The sequence below is a fragment of the Phyllostomus hastatus genome, unplaced genomic scaffold (assembly GCF_019186645.2).
Source record: "Phyllostomus hastatus isolate PE091 unplaced genomic scaffold, TTU_PhHast_1.1 phas_contig_113, whole genome shotgun sequence".
Lineage (NCBI taxonomy): Eukaryota > Metazoa > Chordata > Mammalia > Chiroptera > Phyllostomidae > Phyllostomus > Phyllostomus hastatus.
In genome coordinates, this window is record NW_025333530.1 from 1,870,876 (window position 1) to 1,894,751 (window position 23,876).

Consider the following 23,876-nt stretch of genomic DNA (forward strand, 5'->3'; position numbering starts at 1 on the left):
GGCGGGGATGTGAGGGGTCAGAAGGCAAACGTGCCCTAGAACGTACGCGATGCTCCGCCCTCTCCGCACACACGCCGGGTAGGAGGGCGCAATCAAGTCTTGGTGGCGGCGATCCTCGTCTTCAGTGTATGGTTCACCACGCCAGGCGGTTCTGCTTGGTTTCAGCCATGGAGGGCGTGCGCTGGGCGTTTTCCTGCGGCACCTGGCTGCCGAGCCGAGCAGAATGGCTGCTCGCAGTTCGATCGATCCAGCCTGAGGAAAAGGAGCGCATTGGCCAGTTCGTCTTTGCCCGGGACGCGAAGGCAGCCATGGTACTACTTGTCTCCGGTATTATTAGCCAAGGGAGATTTTGAGGGAGGTGGGCCTGGTTGTGGACACTCCCTCGCGTCCTAGTATCGAAGCCCGCCTTTTAGCCTACTTGGGTCAGGCGCGGGGCTAGAGTGGTCGGCCCTGCCGAATCTCTGCGTGGCCTGGTCTCTACGGCCTTTGTAGTTGCTTTGGAGGCCTGGCTCCGGAGCAAAAATTAGCCTCTCCCATGTTGTAATTAAAATAGAGACCCTACGAAACCATGAGATAGGTGTAGGGAAGGCCTACGAAATGGTTGGGGTTCTCCTCTCCATGAGTGTTTTTTTATATTTTTATCCTTTTTTTTCTTTCTGCGTGGGCGTGTAGCACATACTTAGTCTGCCAATTAAATAGCCCACCACTCAGCAAGGGTAGCCTGCACGTGATAGGTTCCTAAAAATATTGATGGTATGACTGAAGCAGGATATTAAGAATCTAGGAAAATTTCTGGGGAAGTGGAATGGGGAAACTGAGTAAAGAAAATTAAACAAGGCTAAACAGTTTGAGCAATGTACAGCCCGAGAACACTGGAACAAAGGAACCAGCTTGAGAAGGAGCTGGGGACTTCCTTTTCAGCTCCTCTGTTGGGAAACAGCAGGAATTTCCCCCTCCCAGGCTTCCACGTTTCCCCTATATAAACTTTATTCTGAAAGCTCAAGGTACGGTAGATGTTAGGATTTTCACCTTCTCAGACTGCTAGTCTTTGGTATTAATAAAAGCGTAATTTTAATACAATTCCTGTCTCTGTTTTTTGGCTGAGTGGTGATAGGCAGGCAGCACGGACCCTGGACTCGGTTGCCCTCCAGTTTCAGTATTTCGTTTATTCGTGCACACTGTGGAACTGGAAGAGACAAGGACCAGCCTCCTTTTACCAAAGAAACTGAACCCATGGACAGTGCGCTCCCAGGCATACCTTCCTGGCTACATAACTTGGGAAACAATAAGAATTTTTTATTGTAGTTACATATTTTTAAGCAACAAGTGGAAAGTTGGATTTCAAAATTACTTTTTTTAATGCAGTTTGAAACAGCTTGTAATTTACTGTCATTTCAAGAAACACTCCTTGAAGTTGACCCTATATTGAGAAAACTTTCATTTGAAATTTGAGCTAATTCATATTTTTTGAAGACATTGGTGAATATGTTTAGTGTTGCAGTTTCTAAAAGTGTTAGAATTGAAGGAAAAAACTTGAAAGATACTTTACAATTATATACTTTGTTATACCCATGAGTATTTTTGGTTATTTTTGTGTAATTTTAGTAATATCTTTCCTAATTATTAGGTGGAGCTGCTAACGAGTGGGTAAGGGGAATATGTGAAAAAAAAAATAGTTCATGCATAGCTAATTGTTGAAACTGAGTGATGAGTATATAGCAGTGACTTTTAACCTTTTTCATCTCAGTACACATAGACTAATTACTAAAAGTCTACCTCACACCAAAAAGTTTTTTGCTGCTCTGACCAAAAAAAGGTATAATTTTGATTCATTCACACCGACAGCTATTGTGTTTGCTATTGTCATTTTTTCATTTGACAGTTTAAGGGAAAAGAGGTCAGTGCTCCTAACTAGTCAGATATTGCATGTTTTAAAAGTTCTTGGCAGCACATGGGTTGAAAATCGCTGATGTGTAGGACCTAGTAATGCTTGCACGTGTGCACAGAGGTGTAGGTACAACAAGGTTACTCACTAGGGAATTTTTGTAATAACAAAACTAGAGCAAATCCATTTTAACTTCTTTGATACTATGAAATATAATATGCTACAACTGATAGGGCACAGACTGGACAGTTATGTACAGATATGACATAATCCCCAGTAAGTTAAAAAAGATTATACATAATAGAATACTATATATAATAGGGTCTCATATGCAGATAGCAAAATCATAGGTAAATGAGCATATATTTAGATACTTAGAGAAAAGACTGGAAGGATGCCTACTTGTTAACATTGGTTGCCTGTTCAGGTGAGGAAATTGCTAAGGAGAGATTAACTTCTACTTTCTTAAGCATTGCTTAAATCTTGATGCAATGTACTTTTTAAAACTTTAAAAAAATTTTAAAAACCACAAAAATTGACTTTGTATGTTACAGGCAGAGTACCTGTATGTATACTGATTGTTTATGTCTTATTTATTTAACAGGCTGGTCGTCTCATGATAAGGAAATTAATTGCAGAGAAATTGAATATCCCTTGGAATAATATTCGTTTGCAAAGAACTGCAAAAGGAAAACCAGTTCTTGCAAAAGACTCATTGAATCCTTACCCCAATTTCAACTTTAACATCTCTCATCAAGGGGACTATGCTGTACTTGCTGCTGAACCTGAGCTACAGGTTGGAATTGATATAATGAAAACTAGTTTTCCAGGTAATGTTGCATTTTTGTAGTACAAGGGTTAGGTATCTCCTTGTCTCCATTCGTACCTATTAATGAGTAATCTCAGGCCAGGAAATGTAGATGAAGTTTCAGAGAAAATATGCTCAATACTCAAAGGTGGTATATCTGAGAGAGCATATATCTGAAAAAGGCATATTTCTTTGAATATTAACAGACTTCTATATAAAGGATAGATTCTTTATTACCGAGGAGTCATATAATGCTTTGTCAGAGACAAAGTGAAATGTAAGGATTTTCTTTTTGAATTATACTTCACCTTGTTAAATAAGACTTGTTAAATAAGACTGAATTTTAAGAAACTTAAATTTTTAAAGAACAGTTTTTCAATAGTTCTGGACCAACTGGGCCAGAACTGGACCAAACTGGACTCCAGTCAATTTTGAGTGGCATTCTATTCAAAACTGTGGTGATTATATTATAAGAATTTTGTTACACTTAAGTATTTTCCAAAATTCATCAGTATACTGCAGTATATATGACAAAGTATATTGTAGTTCTTAGAATAAGATAACATGTATTTATGCCATATTTAGAACTCTTTGTAGCACATTTATATAAGTAAAAATAAAGAGCAAGCAATTATTAAAATATTCAAGTTGCTTATATTTTACCTTAGAAATTTGAAATTGGTGGCTGTAGGAACTGCTAACATTTATTTTGGGGTTGAGTATGCCCAGAGAATTTTACTAGAACACAGATTCTCTTAACCATAATTTTCATCATCACTAATATTGTATTTACCAAGCTCTTACTGTGTGCCAAGGCATTTTACTAAGTGCTTTGCATATATTCTGCAATTTAATTGTCCCAACCCTAAAAGGAATATACTATTATTTTTATCAAAGGATAAGTAACAGTCCAGGAAGAAAGCAGTTAATAAGAGAGACATCTTTCTCATTTCATAATGCAACTTCAGGATCTTTGCTTATGATTCCCTGAGTATGGAAGATTTTTATTAATATTATGCGGCCCCCCACCCCCCAATTTCTGCATAGATAACTTATTTACTGGTTACCTTTTGCCTCATTCTTACTTTAGGGAAGCCTTTGTGAACCTTTAAACTAGGTTCTTTGTTGTAGACCCTCATAAAATGTATCTCCTGCATTCTGGTACCATAATCTGTTTATGATTATTTATCAGGATGATTGATTGCCATTCTATTCTTCCTTAGGGAGCAGAACTATGTTAGCTACATAGTTCCCAATAATTATCTGTCAAATGAATCGATGAATACTCTGCTTATATATACATACTCATATGTGTACACACACACACACGCGCGCACACACACAGCAAGGCTTCAGAGTACAGCTGTGAATCTTATCTCTCATTTTTGCTGTCAGTGTCTTTACTTGGAATTTTCCCACCAGCTACTTTTTCTTTATTCCTTTTTGAGAGAGAGGGAAAGGGGCAGAAAGAGAGGGAAAGAAACAGTGATATGAGAGAAAAACATCAATTGGCTGCGTTGGGTACACCCAGCTGGGGACAAAACCAGCAACACAGGCATGTGCCCTGACCAGGAAACAAACTGCCGACTTTTCAGTTTGTGCAACAGCACCCAACCAATTGAGCTACACTGGCTGGTGCCTACCAGCTACTTGCTTTTCTGATTTGTTCATAAAACCTTTCTATTACAACTCTATTCTTAACTTTGCTCACATGGAGGATGTACAAGTGATAATGGATTCCTTACCTGAGTCCTTGGATAAGCATCAAGTTATTTTACTTTAATCTACTGAAATTATTTGCTACATTTTGTATACATTTTCTCAAGAAGAGAACTAGTTTTCAGCAGTGTAATATAGAAGGCTTATTCTGAAAGAACCACTGCTGTAGAGAATTGAGAATGAACTTTAGAATGAGCCCATAAGCTTTCAGAGTTTTCTGTTGTGCTTACATGAACTTTACCTAAAATCAGAAATTATCAGAGAGGCCATTGCTCCTCAGTCAGCATAATTACACAGCAAAGTTTGGCTCATCAGGGTGTCCACCTGGAAATTATGCCTTACCGTAAGACACAGATTTTATTACCAGTTGCCTTGATGGACAGTGTTGGCTTTGGTCAGTACTAAATAAACAAGTAATTACTAATTGAAATTTATAAGAAATGATAGGAAGATAATTGAGCATTAATTGACTAATGGTATCCAGGCCTTGTCTTACTCCTTGACTGGTTCATTGCCAGAAAGCTGCAATATAGCCAATAAAACATGGGTCAAGAGATATTTTCTGGTCATCATTATTATTGTGTCAGTAATTTCTAAAGTATGAATGGACATCATTTCTCAGTGAGGCGGCAAGTAGACACTGGTTTATTTCGCTGGAGATTTATTTGAATTGCTGTGTTTATCAGAATAAGTGAGGAAATTGAGCAAGGAGTGTTTTAAAAGTTACGAAATGATGGAGGGTAAAACTTAGAGCAGCAAGTATATTGTACTTTGTACTGGACATTATTATGATATTGTCAACTCTGAAGATGGAGTCAGTCTTTGCAGGCATTGTTTGTATATTGAAAGCCTCAGTTTTATACTCCCATTTTGTCTGCAGGTAAACATTATATTGGAACTTGTGGAGTCTTCCCTTGTCACATTATCCATTTCTTCTAGGTTCCATTTTCCCCTCCCAGTTCTCATTGCTACTATGGCAGGGCTGGTAAAAATATATTAATGGCGCTAGGAAGCTTTGGGTTCCTTCTAGCCAGATGCCCACAATTAAGGAGATTATTGCAACCACCACTTTAGTCTTTGCTTAATGGAGAAAGAAACCTTATTTTAAAAGTGGTGCATAGTTGGCATTTGATAAATATTTGTTTAATGAATGTCTAGAGAAGAGCAATTGTAAGATATTGGGGACCCTGGTATAAATAAACTGGCAGTGCAGTACATTCCTAAGCCTGGGGGGAAAGGTGTTTTGTAGGTCATTACTGTGATACCCAATTAGGAAATTTTAGTTGTTTTTTTTATTTTTATCTACCATTATTTATGTATTGTAATTACAAAACAAGGCAAGATAAGATAGATACAATATAAAAACTGTGGTTTAAATTTGGGAAATGACCAAGAATTTTTTTCCCCTGTGGCTTTACATTTTCAGCTTTACATTTTTATTATAAACTTTGCTGAGTGTTAATTGGCAGCACAAAAGACTCAATATTTTGAGATTTAATACTAATTTAATAGCTTTGAAATAATTTAGAACTGTTTTCTAGAACAACTGTTATGTAAATTAAGCTCAGTAAGTATAAAGTAAGTGATGGTAGTATATGATAGCTTGGAATGTGGTAGGGCCTGTTTCTTGTCTCCTTCCACTGTGCCATCCATCTCCTGTACCATTATAATGGCTTCCTAATTGATTCCCCTTTTTTACTATTGTACTCACCCAGTTGTTACAGAGTTGAAGTGGTCTTTTTAAAAAAAATAAAACCTGCAGCAGTTTTCTTAAAATTATTAGGTTGTTTTTTAGTAAAATCCAGTCTGTTTAACATGACCTAAAAATTCTCATTACTTCTCCATTTGTTGACCATTTGATCTTCTTTTCCTTCTCATTTGTAACTATGACTGACTTGATAATTTTCCCTCATTAGATAAGTTGAGGAGTCATGCTTGTTTTGTTTTTGCCACAGTATACCTAGTGCTTAAAAGGGTTGAGCATGTAGCAGGAGCTCAATATGTATCGAATGTACAAATGATAGGAGTTCTCAATTTTGCTGAAAATAATGTTTTCATTTGTTAAAAAATGAAAAAGGTACATAACCACAATGAACAATGCTATTTGTATCGGATACTAGTTAGAACATAAACTTTTCTCATCAGTGAGTTACGATAAAAAATAGTTTTTCCTTTGAGTCTTCTTCCTCACTCCATTTATCTCCCGAGCTTTTTCTCTTCTCCACTTCCATTCATTTCAGAGTCAGTTTTCAGCTTTGTGCCTGCTCCAGTCTATTCCACCATCATTTCTATCTAGGCTGATCGATATTCTAGATCTGCATTTTGCAGGATGTGCTAGTTAAAGCATTTTGCATGTTGTGCTAAGGCTTGCTTTTTAAGCTAGGAGTTTTGCCTAGATAAGTCAGTAAGTCAACACTTCCCTTTGTAGTCTGAACTTCTTACTGAAAACCCAGGTCTTCACTGGCAGGGAGTATTCCTCCTTCTCAGTTACTAAATGGGCTTTGAGTGGGGTTATAACATAGAACTAGTATTTATTGAGTAGCACCCATGTGTGTGACACTATTAAATGCCTTGTGTGCATTATCTTGTTTTATCCACTTAATTCGAGGATAGACAGTTGAGCCATGAACAGCGCAGGGCTCAGGAACACCAACCTCCCATGCAGCTGGAAATCTGTATAACTTACTACTCTCCCCAGAACTTGTCTATAGTTACCCTTCAGTATCTAACAGGGCACTGGTATCAAGAACCCTTGCAGATACCAGAATCTGCAGATGCCCAAGTCCATTATATAAGATGGCTTGGAACGGTGCTTACAGTCTGTGCCCTGCATCCATGGTTTTCCAACCTTGGATCAAAAATTCTGTCTGCGGTTGATTGAATCCACAGATGTGAAATGTTGAGATTGGGAGAACCGAGTGTATAGCAGAAAATATACCTATAAGTGGACCTTTGTTGTACAAACCTCCATTGTTCAAGGGCCAGCTGTACTATTAATCTTATAGAACAGATTAAGATACTTCCTCAAGGTTACTTGAACAGAAGGTCATGGATTTGAACCCATACTACAAAACCCAGATATTTAGGCCTGCACTCTACAATATATGGCCTCTTAATACTAGGCTTTATTGATAATGGTTAAGGATTTGCAGTTATAAGATCTGAAAAATTCTGTGGAACTCAGTTAAGTTTATTTAGTTCTTATGGAGGAACTGATGTCTAAGAAGACTTGTCTTACGATTTTTAAAAATACTAGACATTGTAAACAAGAGTGTGATGTTAGAAGAATAGACAACTAGGAGGGTTAAGAATTAGAGCCCAGTATCTATATATTATCTTTTGAATTTGGTTTTATTTTTTGCTATATGAATTTTAGTTAATTAAATATACTTATCTTTTCCTTGATAAATTCTGGATTCATCTTGTTTGAAAAAAATAATTAAATTGGTAAAAGATTTACTCCCAATTGTAGGTTATAGAGTCTCCTGTATTTTATTCTAAAATTGTACCTTTTTATATTTGTCTAATTCCTCTAGAATTTGTGTCTATGTGTATATTGTGTATTTTACATCCTGAAGCTAAACAATTCTACCACCATCAGAATTGGGTAAATAGGAAAAAACGTATAAAGTACTTAACATTTGATAAATGTTAGCTCTAAGTTTGTTGTGGTAGTTGTTGCTGTTATGTGTACAGAATGTTGTTTTTAGTATGGTGGTCAAAATATTAAAATCAGCCAGGATGTTTATTAAAAACTTAGATATTTTGAAATCACAGACCTACTGAACCAAAATTTCTGAGATGCAACTAAGGGTTCTATATGTAAGCAATTTCCCAGGTGATTGTTAGACACATTAATGTTTGAGCAATATTGTATTAATTTACAGAGCCAACAAAAGAAAATGATTGTAACCAATCAACATTTTTTACAAGTGAAATAACCATAAAGCCATTAGATCCTTATCTCACTCTGTATAACAGCATACCAGTAGTTAAAGTTAGGTTTTAAAAACAATTACTAGAACACAGTAGTAAATGTATATTTTGTCAGACCTATTAAAAAAGGATGCATTTTATACTCAAAAGGGCAAAAAAACACAAAGTCAATAGATGTGATTGATTTCATATTATATCTTTTCTCTCAGAAACCATGCAATAAATTTGTGGCAAATATAACAAAGGAGAATGTTGTTAATATATAAAATACTTGTGAGTACTGAAAGGAAAATGACTTAAGGCCCACTTGATGAATGTACCAAAGGCTTGATAAAACAATTCAAAGAGGATATATAAAACAACTACCCCAACAACCTTACAGCTAACATTAAGTACTTAATAGTTCTGGGCACTTTACATGTTTATTCCTTAATATGCCCAACTCTTTGTCCCTAATTTATTAGCTTTAAGAAATAGCCACAACGATGTTAAATAACAGTAAAGAAGTGGTGGAGCCAGGATTTGAACATTTGACTCCAGTCCATAACACTAAAGCTCTTAAGAGTGTTCGATTGTGTTTGTGTATTGAAGTTAAACTGTATTCGTGTGTGCCAGTGTCCTAGAACTCCTAACAAAGTACCACAGACTTGATGTCTTAAAACAACAGAAATTTATTGTCTGACAGTTGTGAAGGTCCCAAGTTAATGAAAGTGTTGCCAGGGCCATGTTCCCTCTAGGTTCTGGGGAAGATTCCTTTGCCTCTACTTCATTTCCTGACAATCCTTGGCATTCCTTGGCTTGGACCTTTCTCACTTCATTTTCCACCTTCATCTTCACGTGACCTTTCCCCCTATAGGTTCTCTGTGTGTCTAAATGTTTTTTCTTACAAGCATACTAGTCATTGGATAATAGGGCCACCCTAATCTAATATGACTTGATTACACTTGCAAAAAAAAAAAAACTATTTCCAAATATGATCACATTTGGAGGTACTAGATGGGCATGAATTTTGAGTGACACTATTCAACCCACTACATTCTATCCTGTGGCCCTGCCAAATTTATATCCTTCTCACATAAAAAATAAATTCACCCCATCCCAGCATCCGTAAGTCTTAAACTATTATAGCATTCATTAACTTTAAAACTTAAGTCACATCTAAATATCAACTCAAAAAGTTCCAGATCTCTATCTGAATCATCTAAATCAGGTATGGGTGACTCTGGGTATGATGGAATGTGGGGCAAAATTTCTCTTCCACTAGTGAACCTGTAAAGCGAGAGGAAAGATCACCTGCTTCTAAAGTACATTGGTGGGGCAGGCATGGGATTGACATTCCCGTTTTAAAAGGGAGAAGTTGGAAGAAAAAAGGCTCATGGGTCCCAACAAAGTTCAAAAGCTTGCAGAGCAAATTACAGAAAGTGTCAAGGCCTGAGGTTAATCCTTTGTGGCTCCCTGCTAGGTCCTCAGGCTCTTCAGGGTGACTGACCGCCCCTACTTTTGCCCCTTTATCCTGCTTTCACAGTCCTTTCTTTTACTTGAAAGATAATGCATTTGCAGCCAGATAGCCCTAACTGTAGGCCCTTTTCTTGCCTGTCTGTGTTGTTACATGTAGGTATTGATAAATGCAACTTAAATAAAAATGCGAAAAGCAACTGCAATTTAGGACTGCTTCAGTGGTGGAGAGTTTCAAGCCTCAATTGCGATTTTTTTCTGTGATGAGCTACTTGTATGGAAGGCTTAAGGGGCTCTTTTGTTAACATACTACATGGTTTGTGGTAGTGTGTGAAATCGTTTTTAGCAGCTCAGACTTTTTTTTTTATTCTGGGTTTGTATCTGGATAAAATTCCCAGACAAGTAAGCTGATAAGTCAAGCATTATTGTGTATATACTAACTGAAATTTTAGAAGACTGTCACATCCAATGGAAGCAAGATTACAAGTAATTCAGTACTTAGTGAATGAAACTACTAGAATTTCTAGTACAATTCATTATCCAAAGCTATATTTCATTACTTGAAACAAACAGATGGAAGAAAAATGGCAAACTTTAACTGAGATGCTGGTTTTGGAAAGAGATTGATGTTGGTTGGCCTTAACATTCTGGTACTTGTAGAATTTTTTTCCCCCATAGGCTTGCAATGGCACCGAGGGGTACTAACTACAAATTATTTTGTTTTACTTTACGACTGTATGTTTAATATGCTTCCAGTTGGTGTATGACCTTGATTAGTTGATTACTGGGAACATTTAGTTAATATCTAACACAGTTTTCCCTAAAGATTAATCTGTAAGATAAGGGATCTACTTTTTAAAACTTGGTTAATGGTTCTATATAAATTTTCAGTCATTTTGTCTGTTCTATGTGTATACTTAAGTTTTTTCGTGTGCAATAATAGAATGATTAAAATGAAGACTGTAATTACGTGAATATGTGATGGTATTATAGGCGACTTTGCCAACTTATATATCCAGTAATCATGCTGTTTTCAGTTAATTTGAAGGACAATGTACTATTTGGTATTCCTACCAAATTTTTTAAATTCCAATTTCCCAGATAAACAAAGTACTTAAGAGCCTTCACCCACTGTGTATTTCCACTGTGATGCCACATGGTGGTGCTGTCGTGCTTTGGCTGAATATTTACAAAACCATCTTTTACTGTTGCTGTCAGATCTCTTATTTTGTGAAGTAAATAAGATGCTCTCAAAAGTGTATAAAAATGTACTCATATCAGATATTTTTTGCTGCACATAATCAGTTATAAGATTGCTTTCCAATGATTGTGCTAGATTGCTTTTTATGTTAATCAGTTTATTATTAGCATGTATATTTAAATTTTTCCTTGATTGCCCCGTTATATTTAGTTAAAAATTAGAGGGTTATAAAATTATAACTTGAAGAAACCAACAAATAAACCATCTACACTGACTCTGTAGATGACAACAAGCATATCTTTTTAAATTTTAGGCTTTTTGGGTAGTAGTATGTTAAACTACAATTCCACTCAGATTACGTACTGCCGTTTTCCAAATCCAAGGTAGCTGTTCTTCCTGTTATTATTTACACTGTTTGTGCCAGAATCTATTCAGGAGGACAGAGTTCATGATTTATATAGTTATAGTGCTTCCACTATTTAAAGTCTTCAGATGTACTTCAGATCACTTATGCAAGGTTGCTTGCTTTACTTTCTCTACTGTGTAATTTGTCAAGTCAGAATATACTAGTGATGCTTGCATTTTAACAAGATAGTTTTTATTAAGCACCTTAAGGAATAAGCACCAGACTGCCAAAGGGATTCATAGCCTTGGGACTCTTAAGATCACAGTTTAATATTTTGATGCTGTTGCATGAAATGACTTTATAGCTTTGCTGGGCTACTTTTAGGAAATAATCATTTTAACAATAACAAACAGTAGATACTAATTGAATTCATAAAATGTATTGTAATGTTATTCTTGAAGAGGAGAAGGCTAGGAGACAACAGATGATTAAATGAGTCTAATGAACTTGAAAATAAATGAGGACCTTTGTCTTGAACTAAAGGACCACATATGTAGGGTTGTTGGAAATATTTCCTAGCTAAACAAGAGGAGACTTTTGACTATTTTGAAATGAGGATGGTGGGGGAATCTTAATTTGGAGCGCAGCTGGCTCTTAATATTTTCTACCCTTGAGATAACTACGGGAAAGTTACTTCTTTACTGTAGAATAATGACTTTCAACCCGTGTGGCACAAGAATTTTTAAAACATGTAGTACCTGACTGTTTAGTCAGGGGCACTGACTTCTTGCCCTTGGAATGAATCAAAATTATATCTATTTTTTTTTCCGATCTGCAAAAAATGTGTTTTTTGGTTTGCTGCAGAATTTTAGTAATTTATGTGTGCCATGAGATTAAAAAGGTTGAAAGTTGCTGCCTGAAGGAGAAACTATAAACTCCCTATGAAGATAAGGTTCATGTGTGTTTTGCTTATCATGATACTTCCAGCATCTAGCACTTACGCATTTTTAGAGTGAAAATTATAATAATAGGAGTCTAATTGAATTCTCATGGAGAAGTTAGTGATTAAATGCCAGCTAAGCATCAAGTAGGGGGATTTGACATCTTTTTTCCAGACATTCTATGTTAGCAGATGTCCATTTTTAGGGTTGTAGTCAATCAGTTAAGAATGTCAGATTTTGGAGATGGATATTTTAGAAATGGGAGTTGGAGTTAGAATAGGCAAGGTACACGAACAGAATCTGTAGAGGGACGATCTTCAAGAGGTTTTCTGGAAAAGCATAGGATAGTAAAACATTTAGGAAATAATTTACCAAATAATAAACATTCAGTTATTTATAGAGTAAACATTTGTGTTCATGTAGCTTGGGCCAGGCTTTCTGAGAGGCCATTAAGCTTGAAGTGTGTGAGAGCAAGAACCATGACTGATTTGTTTTTATTCGTTAGTTCAGTACCTGTTTGTGTAATATTTATACATGTCTGCATGCCTGTAGACTAAATGGATGATGACAGAAATTCCTGCCTTATAATAGTAAAAAGATACAAATGTAATTATAATATTTTTGAAAATATAGTACAAAAGGCATTGTCTATATTTTAATTTGTGTCTTAACCCTTAACTCTGGGAATCGGGTCCTTTGAGTTCTGTGCTTTTTGTCATTTATTTTTATAACACTATGTAATATTTTGTTTATGGAACAGTAGAGTTAGGGATAGACTTCAAATTTTTTAAAAATGAGCCTGTTTTATGGTATCCCCAAAAGAATAGAAATTGAAATCTCTTTTATTTGGAGAAATCATATTAGAAAATATTAATTATTTTGAAGGAAATAAGTATATTTTCCATTCATTGTGATAACTCTCAATAAAAGAACACTTTTCAGCCTTCTACCCATTTCTAGGAAATTATAATAAAGAAGCTGTTCCTTTTTTTTTCTGTTTATATAGCAAAGTAAAATTCTAAACCCCAGAATAGATTGCTCTAAGAGTTCTTAAGGGTGTATGATTCTTTGTCATATATAGGAATTTCCTCTTAACTAAAATTTATAACAGGTTTGGCTGCTAAATTTTACCAATTTGGGAGGGCATCTATTGCAATATTGTTTTTCTCCTTAAACATTTAGTAATTCATGGGATTTCACTATTCCTGTTGACCTGTCTTTTTCCTGATCTGACCCCAGTACATCATTGTACATTACTCTTTTAATTCCCAGCTTAATTGGATTTGCTGATACTTTGTTGAGGATTATTGTGACTATTCAAAAGTGAGCTTGGCCTGTGGTTCTCTTTTGTGTGCTCTCTTTAATAGATTTGATAATAGAACAGCTCTTTTTAATTCCCTGTTTCCTTAATTGACAGGTCGTGGTTCAATTTCAGAATTCTTTCATATTATGAAAAGAAAGTTTACCAACAAAGAATGGGAAACAATCAGAAGCTTTAAGGATGAATGGACTCAACTGGATATGTTTTATAGGAATTGGGTATAATTTCTTTCTAATTTTGAGAGTAAATGCTTGGGATGATTTTATTATCTTTACAAAAAATAGGACCAAAAAAGTTTTGGTTACCTGGTAATTCATATATTGTTTGAAGTTAAATAGGTCATTAGTTGGAAACTTCATGATTTTTATGTATACATTATTATAATGACATTTAAGAAAATTTAACATTTAATGCTCAGTTAAAAGGCATTTACTTTTGAAGCTAGAACAAGACATTTTATTTATCACTTTTTATAAATGTTTTCTGTGTTAAACTTATACATAGTAGGCTTTATTTAACAAACACATATAAAATTTACTGTATGCCAGAAGGCATTACTTGAAGCCTTTTGTAAATTAGTTAAATTATTATAAAAGACCTATTATTATTATTACATGTTACACATGAGAAAATGGAGGTCCAGGGAGTTTAAATGATTTTCCTTAAGGTCATATGGCTGGTTTGTCTTCATGTCTACTGTAACAGTGAAAAAAAATAGCTTATAGACATATTGTAGTATGGAGTTAAAGATCCAGATGTTTTAGGCCTGTACCTTTACATTGAAAATTTTTATCTACTTAAAGCTCTAAGAGAAAATGTTTTTCTGTATCTTAGGCACTGAAAGAAAGCTTCATAAAAGCCATAGGCATTGGACTAGGATTTGAATTGCAACGGCTTGAATTTGACATATCTCCATTAAACCTGGATATAGGCCAGGTTTACAAAGAAACACGCTTGTTTCTGGATGGAGAAGAAGAAAAAGAATGGGCATTTGAGGTAAGATATTTATCAGAATTGCTGTAACTGCAAGGATTTGCTTATTTTGTGCATGTGTATGAGATTGATTTGAGGAAGCCAGCCATTGAAATGAAACACAACTGGAATCCAGTTCCGGTGCTCGGAAGGTGAAGTCCAGGGTACCATGATGACATACAGCATTTAAGCTGACTGAAAGATTAGTCATGGTGAGTTAAGAAAAATGGGAAGAAAAAGGCTCTGGAACAGAAAGAGCTTTGTGTGTATAAACAGCTGAAGGAAGCCATTTGGACTGTTGTGATGAGGGCGTTCCAGGCCAGATTGATAATTTCATGCAGGGTATTATGGGTCAGTTAAAGATTTTGTTCTCTTTCTGTACTTGATTTCTGTTACTAGTAATTTTTAGTTGCCAGTAAGAGAAATCCAACATAAACTCATTTAAGCCAAATGATATCATAGAGGCTACTGGAGTGTTTCATGTAACTGGGCCTCTCAGAATTAACTAGACTTAGGGACTGGGAATCTCAGAACTCTTATATTTTACTTTTGCCTTTCTATGTATCCTGGCTTCAGTTTTCTCCCACCTTTGTTTCTCATTTTGTACATCAGCTTTCTTCTGTGGTTTGTGTAGCTGGAAACATGGCTGCCTACCACTCATGTAACAGGATAAAACCCCACAGAGATTAGTGGACTCCCTTTCTATTCTAAGTCCTGAGCTCACTGGCCTGGCTTGGGTCTAGTGCTTATCTTCTGACTAGTCATTGTAGCCAAGGAAGTGATCTACTGTGATTGGTCCAGCTTGTGTCAGGTGTCCAGAGCCAAGCAAATAGGTTGTATACTAATGTGGCAATTCTTGCAATAATCACCTGAATTGTCTTCAGAGAAGTTTGGTGCCCACGATAAAGAATTAGCAATGAGTCACCCTGGCTGGTGTGTCTCAGTGGATTGAGCGCCAGCCTGTGAACCAAAGGGTTGCTGGTTCGATTCCCATTCAGGGCACATGCCTGGGTTGCAGGCCAAGTCTGCAAGAGGCATCCATACATTGATGTTTCTATCCCTGTCTTTCTCCCTCCCTCCCCCTCTCTCTAAGAATAAATAAATAAAACTTTAAAAAAAAATAATTCGTGATGAGTGGATAAAATGGGGCTATTCACTAATATTCTGAAAAGAATTTAACAGGTGTTAGTAAAGAGTGATAAGATCAGATTTGTATTTTAAGAACAAGTTCTCTCTGGGTGGAGATTAAGGAAGTGAGATATCAAAGATATTATGATCAATTCTGTGATTTACATAGGTCCCACTATTGAAAAACTGGATTCTAGGGAACAAGTCAGATATGAGTTTGAGATGTCAGGTGAATAGAATGAAGGGCCAGGTCAGAGGGAAACCATCATAATCATCATAACATATGCCTGGTAGTTAAAGCCTTGGGATTTAAGGTTGCAGCTATTTTAGAAAAGAGAAATTATCTATATTAGAAGAAAGGCCCTAGCATCATTTGAGAATACTAATAGTTAAAGCAGGTGTGGAAGAGACAAAAAGAATGATAAAAAATAATAAGAAATAAACTAACAGAGTAGTGTTGGTGGATCCAAGGGGCAAAAGGTATTTTGGGAATGAGATCTGTGTCAAAACCGCTGACAAACCAAGTAAGGTAGGAATTTTATCAATTAAGTGGCAATTATATTTAGGATATTTTAAGAGTACAATTTTAAAAAATTGTAAACAAAATTATCTTTAATACTTAAAGGGTTAAACCTTAGCCATTTCACTCTGGGAGAATCCTTTATTCTTGATGGTGGCGTTGGCCTAGGAGCGGGGGAGGCGTACAGTCATGGCTGAGCCAGCTGTGCCTTACCTTTTTGGGTGGTGAAGATGTCTGAGTTCTTGTGGACCCAGTGGATGCTGTGGAAAGTGGTAGCCACTGGGCGTGAAGCATCTTGAAAGGACCCCAAGGAACTCCAAAATAAAGAGGCAGTGGGCAATCTGCTCTATATTAGTTGCTGAGGGCTGGAGTTGTAGGAAGTCTGAATGCAGAGCTAGCTTTGGGAAGTGGTGCAGTGAGGGCTAAAGAACTGGACGTAGTTCTTTGAAAGAACCCCACATGCCCACCCCATGAGTTAAACTAGCCTTTGAATACTTCATATGTTCAGGGTTCTAAAAACTGAATTAAATAGCATTGGTCATTCTGCCAGTGTCCTCCCACCCCCTTCCTTATTCCACCTACCTTAAGGAAACCAGAGTAGAGGAGAAAGATTAGAAAAGCAAGGTGAGGCCAGGGGGGATGTTTGTGCATTTGTTCAAGGAGTAAAATTGGATTTTTTTATGCCCAAAGTGACCAAAGAGATGTGGGGTTTGCCTAAAGGCTTGTTCAGGAGCTGGAAAAGGAAGGTTCATCAGGACACCTTTGAAGGCAGCCATGGAAAATAATTCTTTAAATGTCCCCAAGTGTTTTGGCAATTCAATGTACCAATTATAAAAGTAAGGAAACCATGTACAATACATTTATGTATGATGCATGATATATTTAAATGTGAATTGTTTTTTACACTATACACAATCTCTGGCTCAGGAGGGGAGAGCAAACAACAGAATTAACATGGTGGTATGGACAGCTAGAAACTAGCGATTGAGGAAAGAATGATGAGTATAGGGCTAAGGGAGGCATACCTGGAGCCGAGGAATGCAGATGGGAGGGTCTTTTCAGGGCATCCCCAAATTACTCCACTAGTGAAAGAGCCAGCCTTTTAAGCTCACAGTTGAGATGAGGCTATGAGTTTAGTGTACAGCCCTGGCATGAATGATCGTCTCTGTCCTTTCCTTCTTTTGCTTCACCCCTTTGCATTTGTGCCCATACATACTAATTCACCCACGCTGAAAGAACTGGAGACAGCATAGTTAATTTAATGAGGGCGGAGGAGACAGAGTCTGGAGTTTGGAAGAAATGAAATCAATTCCTCTCCCCATTGGAGGCTTCCAAACCTGAATAAGATACAAGCTAGATAAATGGGAGGAAGAAGCTCTTTATAACATGAGAATAAAACTGAATTTGGAGCAAACAGGGCTAAGCACCTTGATTGAGGGGAAATTTGAAAACAGAGAGACTAAAAACGTCATTTGGAGATCTGTTCAAGATTTCATCCAGGGAAAGAGAAAAGTGAATTGTCAGAACTTGTTTAAAGGTTGAGAAAATAAGTTGCCTTCTATTCCTACACTATGTTGCCTGGTGCCTTTAGTAAACAGAGAAGAAAGTATGAAGAAGGTTCAGCCCTTCCCCACTTTTTACATTTAACTCCAAATGAAAGATCTGCACAGGACAACTTGGCCACTCTCTACTTCTACTGTGTAGATACTACTTCCTGAAATAGCCAGAGTTGTGACCAAACACCATTAGCCCCATGCCTAGGTTTTTTCCCATATGTACTTGGTGACTGAATTTAAGTAACAGGCCATTTGAGAAAGTACTATTGCCTGGGTTGGACACAGGACAAATCCCTCATAAGACCAGGGTTTTTATTAATGCATATAGCCAGTGAATAACTAAACTACTTTAGACTCTTACACTCTTTTTCGTATTGTGAGAACTGATTTAGTTAAGCTGAAAAAAAGTCCTACTTCTACAGGAATCATTAAAAGAATGCCTGCAGGGGTTGAAGCTGCCTGTATGTAACAACATTAACTCCAGGTGTACAACTGTATGGTATCTCCTGGCAACCAAGTAAGTGATGGAGCAGGCTAAGGATAATGCCTTCATCTAAGCAGAACTTAAGGACACTGCCACATAGGATATATGGTAAAATTCTGCATATAAGAGGGGGAAAAAGGAGGCATTTATTTCCTTGGTGACCTAAAAGAACACTGTAAGTGAAAATTATATAAAGAAGATTTTATAAATATTTGCTTAGTGTTTTTAGTAACATTCAAGAAAACAGCATATCTGAAATGGAAGCTAAAACCTTAAGGAGAGAATAGGCTTGGCATTTGAGTGGACAGACACTGAATGAGAAACCTGGTTATTGCCCATGATCACAATCTCTGATATTCGCCTAAGATACAGATACTGCAGAATGCTGATCGAAGCAGTTTTCCAAAAGTAATTGTAGTCAAAATATCTGTTATGGTGTTTATATTATTAATATATTCACTATAAAGAATGGGAGGACAACCATGTGTCAAAAACAATAGATTTGACACTAACTTTAAATCAAATCTATTTTTGGCACATGGTTGTCCTCCCATTCTTTATAGTGAATATATTAATAATATAAACACCATAACAGATATTTTAACTACAATTACTTTCGGAAAACCGCTTCGATATCGCTAGCTATCAGAGAGATGCAAATTAAAACCACAATGAGATACCACTTCACGCCCGTCAGAATGGCCATCATAAACAAAGCAACAAACAACAAGTGTTGGAGAGGTTGTGGAGAAAAGGGGACCTTAGTGCACTGTTGGTGGGCTTGCAGACTGGTACAACCACTATGGAAAGCAGCATGGAACTTCCTCAGAAAACTAAAAATGGATCTGACTTTTGACCCAGCAGTTCCACTGGTAGGATTATATCCTAAGAACCCTAAAACACCAATCCAAAAGAACCTATGCACCCCAATGTTCATAGCAGCACAATTTACAATAGCCAAGTGTTGGAAGCAACTTAGGGTGTCCATCAGTAAATGAATGGATCAAAAAACTATGGTACATTTACACAATGGAATTCTATGCAGCAGAAAGAAAGAAGCTCCTACCCTTTGCAACAGCATGGATGGAGCTGGAAAGCATTATGCTAAGTGAAATAAGCCAGGCAGTGAAAGACAAATACTATATGATCTCACCTTTAACAGGAACCTAAACAACAAAACAAAGAAACAAACAAAATATAACCAAAGACACTGAAATAAAAAACAGACTGACTGAGTTCAGAGGGGAGAGGAGAGGGAATTTCAGGGGAAAAGGGGAAGGGTTTACAGGAACGAGTATAAAGGACACATGGATAAAACTAGGGGCAGGTTGAAATGGGAGGGCGGAGGGGAGGGCTGGGTGGGTGGGTTGGGATGGGAGTAAAAGAGAAAATTGTACTGCAACAACAATCTAAATAAAATTTTTTTTAAAAATTAAAAAAAACAATAGATTTGTTTTTAATATTGTGAGCTTGTTTTTATTAGCTAAAGGGGAAATAATGTATTAAATATTTTTGATACATATTGCAGCTAATTATGTATTTTTCCTCTTTAAATGTATTTTTCTAAATTCATATTGAATTTTAGTTTTTGTTAATTTGGATATAATTTTTGGATTAATTTTTGTTAATTTGGATATAAGTAACAGTTTCTGATTGTAGTTTCCTAGTTCACCTGATGTCTTGTGGAAGAATATCTTAGTAAAGTGGCTTTTTAGTGAAATTTTTGACTAGATTTGTTTTGTTTTGTTTTTAATGGTCACTCATACTTTTCTCTGGTAGCAGCTTCAGTATCAGTTGTCTTTTAAAAGCCGGCTCCCTATCCCCTTCCCTGCCCTCCCATTTAGTCTCATACATAGGGGAAAATAGAAAGTTGTGTGTTCTTTGTCTTACCTATAAAATTCCACCATGATTTCCTGTAGGCTATAGTATGTAGTTAACTAAATATTTATAAACCAGTGTTGCAAGCTGATTTTATATGTTAATTTTAAGCATATATAAAATTAAACATTACCAGTAAGGGCAGATGGCTAAATGTACCTCTAGTTAGGATACTTTATCTATGTAGTACTCCGGTTTAGAATGTATTATATAAATGATTAAGAAATAGCAGGAAGCCCCAAATGAGCAGTGTTCTTCTGTAAGTAAAGGGGGGAATATAGCTTGTATTTTAAAATATTAATCTCAGAAGAAAGGCTAGCAAGACATAACAACTGAATGCAACACTTGACCCTAGACTGCCTCCTGCATTAGAGTCGGGGGAATGCTGTAAAAGACATTATTGGATTAGTTCAAAAATTTGGAATACAAATGGCAGATTTAAGTACAATTTCAATGTATTATTAACCAAAGTTATTAACTACTCTGGTTATGTGAGAGAATATTCCACTTAGGAAATACATATTGAAATATTTCAAACTAAAGGGTCAAAATGTATTTGACTTCTGAAATGGTCGGTGGAAGTGGGGGAATGTGTGTGTGTGCGTGTGCGTGTGTGTGTGTGTGTGTGTGGAGATAGAGAGGTTGAGATGTAAAGAACATTGTAAAGATGTTTACATATTTAAATATCTAAGTTTACATATTTTGTGATCTGTACTGTGTTTTATTTTTCAGGAAAGTAAAATAGATGAGCACCATTTTGTTGCAGTAGCTCTTAGGAAACCCGATGGATCTAGACATCAGGATGTAAGATTTTAAGATTTTTCTGACTTTTATTTTAAAAGCATGAATCAATACTGAGTTTGTTCCTGACTGATAGAAATAATCATTTGGTTTATATCAGTTTTAGAGGGAGGGTTTTATTTGTTTTTAGATTATAAGTTTAGAAGTATTTTTTGTTATGAAATCCTTAAGATCATCAGCGATTTTACAGAAAATTATAAGAAGCATATTACCTGCTTCACATTCAAATACTTAAATATTACAAAGAAAAAAACTTCAGTAACACTATCCAACTACTCACAGTTTCAGTTGAAATTCAAGGAAATCACTACCTTAGTCATCATAACTGTGGTCTGTTTCCCAGTGTACATCTTGAATATAAGAGTACCAAGTTGACTGGTGGTGAGTAATGGAATTTACCCAGAAATTGAACCTGTTCCCCCTTTTAGCCTTAATTATTCCCAAAGTTACAGTAACAAACATGTGAGAGGCCTTGCATTGTATGGTGGTACAGTGTCAGCCCCAGTTCTTTAATTACAGTCTGATTTTACTTTATTCTGTTGTTAATTGGTAAGTGAAAAAATTTAAAAACCAAAAAACATGTAGGGTCCAGGACTCTTAGCCTACATATAGTTGTGATTCTATAGTAGTATTTAAGGAATACTGATAATGTTATAATAATTTAAACTATATGCATACCATTTTTACAGAATCCATGTCAGAAACTGTGGTGTGATCAATATACAAATATCATTATCTCTCGAAAAATAGCTCAGTCTATAGACCACGCCTTAGAGAGATTAACGAAGATTAAAACACCTCATAGATTATCTTCATTAAAAAGGGATGGTATGGGGAGCATCCAAGATCTTGCTCCCCTGCATATGTTAGTAGGTTGGCTCAAGTAAACGCTTATAAAAATTTTTAAAAAATTCACAAACAGTAAGTAAAATGGACTGATTAGATCATACCAAAATTAAGGATTTCTGTTCAAAAAAGTTCATTGACAAAGTTAAAGATGAAAGTTGGGAAGAGATTTTTGCAATATCTAAAACCAACAAAGAGGGGAACGTTTGAAATCTTGTTCTCTGGCATATATCATCAGTTAGTCTCATAAATTGTTACACAAATTCTAAAATTAAAAATAAATAAATTTAAAAAATAGGGATGGTATGTTAAAATTGACTCGTTGTTATCTGAAGATGTTCTGACCACTGTTACCTGTCCTTGTTACCTATCTTATTTTACCTCAGCCCTGCATTCTCTGTGAATACCTTATATTTCCATAGAACTTTGTATTTTTGTAACATTTGCACATGTTGTACTTCCTTTGTATTTCCCTGGAGAGAGCCTGTTTAGGCAGCACCAGTGACATGATGGGAAAAGGACTACCATTTAAACCTGTATTGTGAGCTTGTGCAAAAGTGGTTGATCTTCCTAAACCTTAATTTCTCCATCTATAAAATTGAGATAACAATCATATCAGCATATCCGTGAGACATAAATCACATTAAATAGGTACTGACCTTGTTAAAGCACTATATAAAATCCAAGTAGTACCTTTACAAGAATGTACAGGATGTTAAAGGTCTCTGTGGGGTTCAGTTGTGAACAAGTTCTACCTCAGAGTGTAAGATACAGATTAAGTTTAGTGTGGAATGAATCATTTCCTAAAGAAGTTTTGCATCTCTGTGTGGTTATGGGAATTTTATCAGATTCACTTTCTAAAATATTTCTCAAAAATTCACCTGGTAGCCGCCCTCTATCAGAATAATCCACGTTCTTAAATATTTTGGGATTCCTTTTTAATTCATCTGTTGAAGTAGAATGTTTGGATGTGTGACTCAGTCTACATTTTAATCAAATACCATAGGTTATTGTGATAAAGAAAAAGTGACAATCAGGTTATTTCATATTTTTCTGAATTTGTTATATTGGCAGCACTAATAGAAGGAGTAAAAACAATTAGAAATTCTACTGTGTTAACACTTTAGTATTACTGAAATGTAATTTATAATCTTATTTTCCTAATTATAAAATTGATCATAAGATTAACATGCAGTATAACAGTGAGATAATCTATTTTTTCCCCTTTTAGGCTTCATCTCAAGATGATTCTAAACCATCCCAGAGGCAGTTTACTATTCTTACCTATAATGACTTAATATCATCTGCTGTTCCTATGACCCCCGAAGATCCTTCATTTTGGGACTGTTTTTGCTTCACAGAAGAAATTCTGATACGAAATGGTACAAAATCGTGATATGATAAGTAATAAAGGGAAATGAAAACTTTGTAATATTCTGTACTCACAAAAAATAAATGCCTGATACTATCAAGTTTTATTTCACAAAACACTTTGAAAAAGAAAAACAACTTTCCTATTAAAAAAGCATACTCCCAGTTCAAGATAGCTTAGTAGAATACGTTTACCTTTTCTTTCTTCCCAGAATGGCATTGAATTGACAGAAGAAATAGAAAAGGATGGCAGAATGTTAAGTGATACAGGCATGCCTTGTTTTAATGCACTTTGCTGTTTTGTGCTTCACTTTATTGTGCTTCACAGGTGTTAACATTTTTTACAAATGGAAGAAGGCAAGATCCTCCACCAGCAAAAAGATTATGATTGACTTTATTATGGTAGTCTGGAGCTAAACCCACGGTATCTCTGAGGCATGCAAGTATGTAATAAGGAAGCATTTAAATTCCTGTCCTTCAGACATAACTGTATCAGAGATAACTGCTTTTAAAACCTTTTTTTGGCTAATGAATCCATATTAATATACTTGGGTGTTTTGTTTTGTTTTTTTTAATAAAAAAATGGGAACATACTATTTTGTAAATTTTTTTTCTCTTAATTGTACATCTACTGTTCATAAATAATTCTGTGGCAAACCTGTTACTGACTCTAAAGTATTCTCTTGTATGGCTAATATCAGTTAGGAT

At 35.8% G+C, this 23,876-nt stretch overlaps 1 protein-coding gene across 1 annotated transcript; it reads left to right on the forward strand.

Moving 5' to 3' along the window:
• The first annotated feature begins 41 nt into the window (after positions 1–41).
• Positions 42–23,740, forward strand: AASDHPPT (aminoadipate-semialdehyde dehydrogenase-phosphopantetheinyl transferase). Its single transcript, XM_045837635.1, has 6 exons — positions 42–311; positions 2,490–2,715; positions 13,709–13,830; positions 14,447–14,608; positions 20,883–20,954; positions 23,029–23,740. Exons 1-6 carry the CDS (start codon positions 129–131, stop codon positions 23,191–23,193), a joined length of 930 nt encoding a protein of 309 aa, XP_045693591.1. The 5' UTR covers positions 42–128; the 3' UTR covers positions 23,194–23,740.
• The last annotated feature ends 136 nt before the right edge of the window (positions 23,741–23,876 follow it).